We start from the raw sequence: 11,299 nt of genomic DNA on the forward strand, positions 1-11,299 counted from the left end.
GGATAAACCCAGTGACTGGTGCCTTCAGGCTTATATGAAACACATGCTCACATGCCTTCCAGCCCCCCACTCGGCCTTACTTAAATATCAGCCAGCATCCAAGCATCAATAACAGCAGCCAAAACACATTTTCTTATTTTTAATAGATCATATTTTTTTCTGGGCTTACTGAGAATGACTTTCAAAACTGCTCTTAGCTTTTCCCTAGTAATGGATGTACCACGTAACCAGTGCCTAAAGCAGCCAGTGAACTCAAGTCTATTGAATCATTTTCTGCGCAAAGACAGCTCTTCTGCGCCCCACTATCAACCCGCTTCCATTTGCCGGAGTATGCCCATTATGTAGCCGCAGACCCAGAAAGGGCTATTTTAAGGGACAGAAGATTTTTCTATTTTTCCTTTTAGTAAATAAGCTTTGCAAGACAAAACCAAGGTGACTTCCTGCTCAGCTTTTGTTTTGAGTTCTTGTCGAAGAAAGAATATTGATTCAACTGTCTGGAACATGTTCTATCTCCCTGAAGAGCTTGGAGGCCGGAAGCCACAGAGAGGGCACTAGATGACGTGTCAGGTGGCTTGGCTGATGGCCGTGACCCTGCCACTGCGGACACGTCCAACCTGGAAAAAATAGTTGATCCTCTCTGGCCTTCAGTTTCTCTTTCTCTAGAATTAAAAAAACAGGCCAGGATAGACAGAAGTTAAGAGGCAGTTCTTCAACTTACCCCTTGTGTGAATTTGAAAAAAATCACTTAACCTCTCTGGGCCTCAGTTGCCTTGCCTGAGAAAGGGAGATAATTACAATATCTACCTTGTAGTGTTTCTTGGAGAGTAAATAAGAAAATACATGTAAATGATCAGTACAGTGCTTAACACATAGAGATTGGGAAATACAAGCAATTCTTAGTATTCCAAGTTAAATTCAGTCATGGTGGCCCCTTCCGGCTCTAAGTTTCTGTGAACACTGAAGATCAGTCAATTTTTTTTACTATCATTTTAAGTGAACATCTTTCTTCATTTTGGATTGTTATATTTATTAACTGGCCGTAGCATGTTAAACAATTGCGACAAATTGATTAATACAAAATCTCATCAGTCATAGCTCCTTTTCTCTTTCACATAGAATTGTTTCTGAAGAAAATTTTTCTCTCTGAAACTCACAGAATAAGAAAGCACATATCTGATACTCCATGTCTCCAGAAGAAATATCAGCAGATAGAGACCACTGATTCACACATCAGCGTGTACTTTAACCCATAAGAAAGAAAAGGGTAAAGGATTTACTGCGTTTGTCAAGAATCCAAAGACTTTTCTCTGTAATCTTTGAAAATGTAAGATTGTAGAAGTTCACTTTGAACTGTGGCTACGTTTTATCAGTATTCAGTGAGCGCTGTGTGGTTTGGGAGACATTCATCTTCTTACATGTATGGGAGAAGAGGTTGACTGAGGCAAGCCTCTGAAACTTCCAAGAAAAAAATCATCAAAATCCTCAGCAGAAACCCAGTATTGTTTTTAAAATGCTGAGCTTGTGTGTGCGCGTGCATGTGTAATTACTGAATTCAGGCTGTTTCCTATGTAGACCTTTAATAGGCAATATGCACAGAATATAGAATAGCACTGTGAGAGTTATTTTTTGACCCAGGTAACTAACTAAAAGTGCTTTATGACAAGACAGGAGTCTTGTGTCTTGTGCTGTGTCTTCCTCAGCATAGGCTTCTCGTGATTTCTTCCCTTGTCAACAAAGTTGAAGTCAAAGTGGCCATGTGAGATTGTGGAAGAGGTTGACATGAAAAGATGAGATCTACGGCTGATGCTGGGAAATCTCATTTTGCCCACTTAGGTGGGTATTATTTAATCAGTATCTCCTGAACAAGGAAGCTGTGTGATAACTGTCTTTTAATCTGTTGCTGAAGAGCCTCTTGATCAGGGTAACATTCACACGAATAGCATGATCAGCTCCAGTTCAGATACAACTGTTTTCTTGGCTTTCATCTGGCCTTGGTAGCCCTGTTGCATCATTTGCCAGTGCACCCTGGCAAAACTGATGGAAACAATCATTTCGTCTGTCTATGTGTGGAGGTGCAGAGTGGAGTTGTCTCTTTAGACTGAATCTGCACATAACGTTGCTAAAAGCTTTGCCTCTTTAGCACATCTACATCTTCTTTTGTATGTACTGAGCTAGTGACATTTCGGGAAGCAATTGTCAGCTTGCCTGGAAGCCCCAATTTGTGCATTAAGAAAATGCTGTCCTAATCTCTTGGCACCAGTTTGTTTATTGTTCCCTTTGTGAAATATTTTTTTCACCAGCCCATAAACCCATACTCACTGTACTGAGCTTTATAATAAAGACAGATCACCCTCTAGCTATGAATATAAAGTAGAATCTCCCTCTAAGAGCAGTAGGAACTCCAGAAATGTGAATTTTGGTAGGAGGGCTAGAGAAGACAGCCTCCTGTGACATTAGCTTCTCCAACTAACAGTGTTCATATGCAGTAAGTAACAAATCTACTGGACATGAGGCAGAACACATCTGGAGCCTCATGTTTAAATGTAGATATTGCAGCTTAAGAGTCACATTGGGAGACTATACCAAGGAAGGTGACCAGGCTGAGGAAAGGTCTAGAAACCACAAGAGACAAGAAAGGGTTGAATTAACTGTGCATTTAGCCTGGAGAGAAGACTCAGCTTACCCCTGCTGACTCTTACCAGATTTGACAATGGAACAGCTAGCGCACTTGTTTTGTGTTACTACACAGGCAAAATCTAGAATAAATAGATGGAAATTACAAGAAAGCACATTTCAGATAAACAGCATAAATAAACAAAACCTTATAAAAATGAAAACCATCCAAAAATAGAATACATTTACTCAGAAAGTAGAGATTTCTTACTGGAGATGTTCAAGCTGGTTGAGCCTTTGGGAGAGATGCTATATTAAGGCTGCTTGTCTGAGTGGGAGACTGGTTATGCAATGCCCAAAGTTAGCCCTTTCATACTCTAAATTATTTTTTCTATGATACTGATCAAGAATGAGGAAAATAAAACCAAACACCTTCTTTCACTCATCCATCCAAGCGTCCATTCGTTAACCCATTTAACAAACACTGAGTGACAACTCTGTGCCAGGTACAGTGTTAAGCACAGGAAATATAAAACACAGAAATGTATGATACAGAAATGTAAACAGGTAATTATAGAATAGGATGATGGATGCAAGGACAGACGTCTGTATATGCAACAGAAAGAGTCGTGGAGTTGCTATGGGGAAGGGGGATCTAGGCAGATCTGACAGAGGAGAAAGCCATGCCTGAGTAGAATCCAAAGGGATGAATTGGAGTTTGCCAGGAGGAAAAGGTGGTTAAATTGGGAAGACTATTCTAAACGAGAGGGAAAATATATTCAAAGTCATGGAGCAAGTTTGCAAAATTTTAGATAACCTGTCATTGCTGGAGCATAGTATCTATCAGGAGATGGGGAGAAGAGATAGGAAAAGGTAGAAAGTGTGAAACTGGGCTAGATCTTGAGCGGCCACCCCAAGGAGCCTGAACCTTTATGGAAGCCAGGAAGCTGGGCACGAACGCACCTTCCTTCGAGGCTTGCCCTTGGCTTTGCCGACACAATTCTTGCATCTGAGTTGGAAGCCATTCATAGCCAAAACAAAATGAAAATAGAGGTCAGTTATTTTCTGCTGCCACAAAGTCCACTTAATTTCCAGAATCTCATTATCTGACTTCTCTGTATCTGTTATCATTTTGATCTGAATGTAACCAAAAGCATCGAACATAAAAGTTTTATCCTTTACCACAAATTGAACAGTATTATGTGTTTTCTAAGCTATTTCAAAAGTCTGTGGACAGGAAATGAAATAATATCTGTAGCTGTTCCTTCATAGAAGGCCTGTCTCCCAGTTGATGTGATATGTTCTTTTTAAGTTAAAAACAATTGGAATCATCTTAACAACAACAATATAAAATATAAACCTTCCAGATTTTAGCATTTCTTTTTGGTTCTGATTTTTAAAGAAAAGCTCTTATCTCTTTAGAGTCATACAATTCAAATGAGCTTTAATTTTTGTAAAATCCCTGTAATTGGCCCTATTAATTAGATGGCCAATCAGATTTGGGGAGAACTCAGACTTATGGACTTTTAAAAAATAACCTACAATGTTATTATTTTCAAGTGCTATACTTGAGAATCCTGTAAGCGCTTTAAAAAAATTGCACATTCTTATTTGAATGCAAATGCTGCTGTGACAACAGTTCTTGAAAACAATTGGTCTGTGTTGGGTTTTTAATATTCATATTTATTAATTTTATTCTGAATGCACACACAGAGTGTTCTGGATCAGAAGCAGCTTATTGTTATTAAGTTAAAAAGCAAATAATGACCTCGAGTCCCCGCCATACCCCACTTTGTACCCCTGGGTGAACACGGTGAAAGCCAGGTCAAATCTCCTACACATGCCAGGTCTGTATCACAGGTGAGGAACAGAGAAATGGGTTTTCTCTTCTTTAAATACAGAAGAAAGAGGCAGCTGCCTCTTCCTTCTCTCTTGAAAGGACGGAATGAAACCTTTCCTCTTTGGAGACAAAATGAAAAGGATTCTGGGCTCTCACTCCAGCCTCTTTGAATATAAATGCATCTTTCCAAGGGCCAAATATGTCTTTAACTTTTATGATCTAGAAATGTCGCCAAGGTCCCTGGCCACATTTTTCCTTGAAATGTAAACATTTACCTCCAGAGTTAGGTAAGTGCCCCTGGAGTTCTGTCACTATGTATACAGTTGTAAATCACCTTCCTAAGGCTTACTCTTAGCCCAAGATCCCAAGTTTTCAACAAAATTTATTTATATACAGAAATATTTTCTCTATACCCCACAGTCAGCCTACACTAGGCTAACATTTCTTTGTGTTAAGGATGCGTGCTTGCTTAGCAAATACTTTCCCCTATGCTCAGTAAAAAATAAACCTCAGCTCAGTGTGTTCTCTTCATAATAAATTTTAGTATAATTTATTCAACAAACTCAACAAATACTGACTGAGTGCCTATTGTGTGCCAGGCCCTACTCTAAAGAGGCATTCCACTACAAGTAGATTTCTTCCAGAGTTGGCATTTTACTGTTGCCTATATACTTTCCCTTCAATTAGAATGACTCTTCTCCAGTTAGATTAATTCTTGTTGTATGTGCTATTCCAAAAGTCATAAATGATCACAGCACCAAAAAAAAAAAAATGCAGTCTGAAAAATTTTGAGCAAGATTTGGAACATTGTTCTTTGGGGACTGTTAAATTCAATCATTTTTTTCTTTGTACTTTGCCATCCTTCCTTATCATTTATAATCCTAACTGCTCATCTTCAAGACATTCACATACCTTCCTTCACTAAACTCAAGCACATTAATTTGCATGCCAGACTAACTCAAATGACTTCTCAGCTTTAAGCCAAGGAAACTTTTTTTCTCCAGAATATTTCCAACTATCAGACAGTGTTGTTTGCCAGATTTTAAAGTTCTCTTTTATCACTAAGTCCATAGTTACTTGAAAGTATATGGTTTTTTCATAACCCACTTCACCTTTAATAAAAGAAAATTAAAGAATTTATATTGACAGCATCTTAGGTAAGCAAAATCAAAGTGGCCTCTGGATTATTTCTTAAAATCATCTTAGAAAAGATAGTAGTTTAATGAGCAAAATACAAATACAACCAAAAAGATAATTTAGTTAAAGGACAAAACTTGGAATTTCTAATGCAGCAAACCGTAATTAATTATTTCTCCTAAAGCATTGAATTTAGTGCAAAAATAGGTTAGGACAATAAGGAGTTATTTATAGCATAGTTTTTGTTACCTTCCAGTTAATAAAACATCTTGGGAATTTAATATGATTCTTTAATATTTTGGACATTTATTTGATCCATTATAGTTCAGAGCAAGTAACTAACTTGTGCCAGAAAATAATCACTAATAGCATGTATAGTGTACATTTTCCCCACCAAAGAATGACTATGAATTTAAGTGTAGGCCAGCCAGGTTAGAGCACATGGCTGAGTGTTGATAACATGCCTCAACACACATATAGAGCCGTTTGACGAGGCGGGGAGACTTACTGGTTCCAGGAACTTAAGGTAAATCCTGTCTAGTCATTAGCTAATCACTAATCTAGCCGAACAGTGACTTCAGTGACCATACAGTAAATGATACAGACTTTACGTAATTTATACACAAACATCTCTAAATAAACAAACAGCAAGAACAACAATAATGACCAACGGCAACAAAAGACCTGAGGAAGGGGAATCTGATTTTCAGACTTGCCATATTATATTATGTAAAATGTCCAGTTTTTAACAAAAATTATGAGACATAACCCCCCCAAAAAAACAAGAAAATATGGCCCATACTTGGGGAAGAAAGACAATCAAAAATTGTCCTTGAGGGAGCTAAGGCTTTGAACTTACTAGACAAAGAGTTTAAATCAGCTATTTTAAGCATGTTCAAAGAACTAAATAAAAGCAGCTCTATAAAACAAGAAAGCATGAGAATGATGTCTCACCAAATAGAAAATATTAGTAAAGAGGCAGACATTATAAAATTGAATCAAATAGAAATTTTGGAGTTGAAAAGTACAATTGAAATGAAAAATCTACTTGGGTAACCCAACAGCAGATTTGAGCAGTCAAAAGAAGGAATCAGTGGGCTTGAAGGTAGGTCAATTGAGATTATCCACTTTGAGGAACAGAAAGAAAAAAGAATGAAGGAAAAGGAATTGAACCTCCGAGATTTGTGGGACACCATCAAGCATATTATCATGTGGAAATCCCAGAAGGAGAGAAAAGAGAGAAGAGGCAGGAATAATATTTGAAGAAATAATATCTGAAAACTGCCCAAATTTGAAAAAACACATTAATTTACGTATCATAGAAAGCTCAATAAACTCAAAGCATTTCATACATAGACACATGATAATCAAAATGTCAAAAGAAAGAGACAGAGAATCTTGAAAGTAGCAAGAGAGAAATGATTCATTAGGTAAAAGAGATTCACAACAGTTTTAAGAGCTGATTTCTCATCAGAAACTATAGAGGCCAGAAGGTGATGGGATGACATAGTCAAAGTTATAAAAGTGCTAAAAGAATTCTATATCCAGAAAAGACTACCCTTCAAAAATAAAGGAGACTTTTAAGTGATTTTGGCTCAGACATCTTTGCTGCTCCAACACCTCAGCAAACAGCTACAGCCAATTTTGCTAACTTTGCACATTTCAATAGTCATGCAGCTCAGAATTTCTGCAAATGCAGATTTTGCAAACTTTAACGCATTTGGACAGTCTAGTGGTTCGTGTAATTTTGGAGGTTTTCCTCCAGCAAGTCACTCTTCTTTTCAGCCGCAAATTACAGGTGGATGTGCTAGATCAGTAAATGCTAATTTTGCTCATTTTGATAACTTCCCCAAATGCTCCAGTGCTAATTTTGGAACCTTCAATACTTCCCAGAGTCATCAAACAGCATCAGCTGTTAGTAAAGTTTCAGTGAACAAAGCTGGTCTACAGACTACAGACAAATATGCAGCACTTGGTCATTTAGACAATATCTTCAGTACTGGGCAAGCTGGTGATCGGGGTAGTGGCTTTGGGACCGCAGGTAAAGCTCCTGTTGGTTCTGTGGTTTCAGTTCCCAGTCAATCAAGTGCATCTTCAGATAAGTATGCAGCCCTGGCAGAACTAGACAGCATTTTCAGCTCTGCAGCCACCTCCAGTAATGCATACACTTCCAGGAGTAATGCTAGCAGTAATAATGTTTTTGGAACAGTGCCAGTGAGTGCTTGTGCACAGACACAGCCTGCTCCTTCAAATGTGCCTGCTCCATTTGGAGCTACACCTTCCACAAATCCATTTGTTGCTGCTGCTGGTCCTTCTGCGGTATCTTCTACAAATCCATTTCGGACCAATGCCAAAGCAGCAACAGCAGCGACATTTGGCTCCGCATCAGTGAGCATGCCTGCAGGGTTCGGTACTCCTGCTCCCTATATTCTTCCCACCAGCTTTAGTGGCGTCTTCTAGCAGCCTGCCTTCCCAGCCCAAGAGGCTTTCCCTTAACAGACAGCTTTTTTCCAACAGCCCAATGGTGCAGGTTTTGCAGCATTTGGACAAACAAAGCCAGTGGTAACCCCTTTTGGTCAAGTTGCAGCTGCTGGAGTATCTCGTAATCCTTTATTGGTGCACCAACAGGACAATTTCCAACAGGAAGCTCATCAACCAATCTTTTCTTCTAGTCTTATATAGACACTTCACTGGAACAAACTTTTATATGGTCACGTAACATCTCTCCACCTCTTGCACTGTTGTCTTGTTTCACTGATCTTAGCTTTAAACATGAGAGGTCTTTAAAAAACCTGCATTGTGTGTATTAAACACCAGGTAAAATATGTGCAGAACAGAGGGCTCCAGTAACAACTTTTAACCTGTGAATGGACACAAAAAAAAAAAAAAATAGTGGTATCGTGTATGTTAAAAATTGTCTAATAATAAGTTATTGCAGATACCACATTCATTATACTGCAGTACTGTGCGTATTTTTCTTAGAAATTAGCTATTTGTGCGTATGAGTATTTGTAACTTTAACACATTGTTATGAGAAATGTTACTGGGGAAATAGATCAGCTACTTTTAAGGTGCTGTCATATATCTTGGAATCACTTTAACCATTGCTGCTGGAAAGTTATAAAGTCAAAATTGGAAGGCTTTATTCATTCTTGAATTTTTCCTTTCTAAAGAACTTGTCTATTTATACATTCCTAAATTCTTTAAAAATGTAGAGGGATACCTGTCTGCATAATAAAGCTGATCATGTTTTGCTACCAAAAAAGGAGGGGGGGATTAAAACATTCCTAGGTAAACAAAAACAGAAATTTCAAGTCTAACAAACCTGCCCTACAAGAAATCAGGCCAAAGTGAAAGGACAGTAATTCAAATTCACGGGGAAAAATAAAGAGCAATGGTAAAGGTAACTACGTAATTAAATATAAAATAGTATAAACCTACTTTTGTAACTTTTTTCTTGTATCTGATTTAAAAGACAAATGCATAAGGCAAAAATTATACATCTGTATCAATGGATACATAATGTATAAATATGTAATTTGTATGAGAATAACAGCACAAAAGAAAGGGGAGGGAATGGAGTTATATAGGAGCAAATATTTTATATAGTATTGATATTAACTTGGTGTCAATCTGAATGAGGCTGTTATAAATTAAGGTATTATTAATTGTAATTCCCAGATAATACACTAAGAAATTCACTGAAAAATATATAGTAGAAATAAAACAAAAGTTATCCAGATTGAAAGGAAGAAATAAAACTATCTCTGTTTGCAGATGACATGATCTTGTATACAGAAAATCCTAAATAATGCACTAAAAAACTATTAGTGTAATGAGTTAATCACAATTGCAGGATACAAGATCAATGTACAAAAATCAATTTCTATACACCTAAATCTAAAAATGAAATTAAGGAAACAATTTTATTTACAATGGGATCAAAATGTTTAAAATATTTTGGAATATATTTAACCAAAAAATAATAAAATGTATACCCTGGAAACTATCAAAGATTGCCACAAGTTCTTACTGTATAGCACAGGGAACTATATTCAATATCTTGTAGTAAGTTATGCTGAAATAGAATATGAAAATGAATATATGTATGTTCATGTATGACTGAAGCATTGTGCTGTACAGCAGAAATTGACACAACATTGTAAACTAACTATACTTTAATAAAAATACATATATTAAAGAAAAAAGATCACTGAAAGAAATTAATCAATATCTAAACAACTGAAAAGATGTCCCATGTTCATTGACCAGAAGACTTAATATTGTTGATATAGCAATATTCGTCAAATCAATCTACAGATGAAAAGCAATCCCTAAGAGAATTTCAGTTGGTTTCTTTGTGGAAGTTGGTAAACTGAGCCTAAAATTCATGTGAAAATGCAAGGGACCCAGAATAGCCAAAGCAATCTTGAAAAAGGACAGAGTTGGAGGACTTAACACTGCAAATTTCAACACTTACTATAAAGCAACAGTAATAAAGACAGTTTGGTACTGGCATAAGGATAACCACATACAACAAAGCAATGGAACTGAGAATCTAGAAATAAACCCATATATCCATGGTCAATTGATTTTTGACAAGGGTGCCAAAACCCTTTAATGGAGAAAGAATAGTCTTTTCAATAAATCATGTTGGGCCAACTAGATAGCCAAATGCAAAAGAATGAAGTTGTACATTTGCATTCACATGATATGCAAACATTAACTCAAAATGGATCAAAGGCTTATGTACTGTCAAGCTATATAAAACTCGTAGAAGAAAATGGGTAAATCTTTGTGACCTTGGATTTGGCAATGGGTTCTCAAAAATGACACGAAAAACATAAGCAGCAAAAGAAAAACAGATAAGTTGGACTTCATCAAAATTTAAGATGTTTGTGCATCAAAGGGACCCTATTAAGAAACTGAAAAGTCAACTGACATTTTGGTAAAAAGTATTTGCAAGTTATATATTGATTAAAGGACCTGTAACTAGAATATAAAGAACTCTTACAACTCAGTAAGAAGAAGACAGTTAACCAGACTGAAAAATAGGCAAAGTATCTGAATAAACATTTCTACAAAGAAGATATACAGGTGGCACATAAAAAGATGTTGAACATCATTAGCCATCAGGTTAAGGCAAATCAAAACTGTAATGAGATATTACTTTGTACTGACTAGGTTGGATAAATCAAAAGGTGAGATAAATGTTAGAGAAACCAGAACCCTCGAGCACTGCTGATAGGAATGTAAAATGGAGCAGTCACTGTGCAAGACAGCCTCCACTTCCTCAAAAAGTTAAGCATAAAGAAATGAGAATACATGTCCACATAAAAACTTGTACACAAATGTTCAAAGCAACATTATTCATAATAGCTAAAGAAGTGGAAGCAACCTAAATGCTTAGCAACTGATGAATGAATAAAGAAATACATAGTATGTTCATACAATAGAATATTATTTGGCCATAAAAATGACTGAATTACTGATACATGCTACAGCTTGCATGAACATTGAAAACCTTGTGCTAAGTGAAATAAGCCAGATACAACAGGAAACATAATTGTATGATTCCATTTATATGAAATGTCCAGAACAGGAACACTTATGGAGACAGAAAGTACATTAGTGGTTTCCAGAGCATTGAGTATGGGGATGGGGGAATTGGGACTGACTCTTAAAGAATACAAGGTTTCTTATAGGAGT

At 36.8% G+C, this 11,299-nt stretch overlaps 1 protein-coding gene across 1 annotated transcript; it reads left to right on the forward strand.

The window, feature by feature from the left end:
• The first annotated feature begins 7,157 nt into the window (after positions 1-7,157).
• On the forward strand, positions 7,158-8,239 carry LOC102503869 (arf-GAP domain and FG repeat-containing protein 1-like). Its single transcript, XM_032475148.1, has one exon. The coding sequence runs from the start codon at positions 7,262-7,264 to the stop codon at positions 8,048-8,050; it is 789 nt and encodes a 262-aa protein (XP_032331039.1). The 5' UTR covers positions 7,158-7,261; the 3' UTR covers positions 8,051-8,239.
• The last annotated feature ends 3,060 nt before the right edge of the window (positions 8,240-11,299 follow it).

This window comes from Camelus ferus, chromosome X (assembly GCF_009834535.1).
Source record: "Camelus ferus isolate YT-003-E chromosome X, BCGSAC_Cfer_1.0, whole genome shotgun sequence".
Taxonomy (NCBI): domain Eukaryota; kingdom Metazoa; phylum Chordata; class Mammalia; order Artiodactyla; family Camelidae; genus Camelus; species Camelus ferus.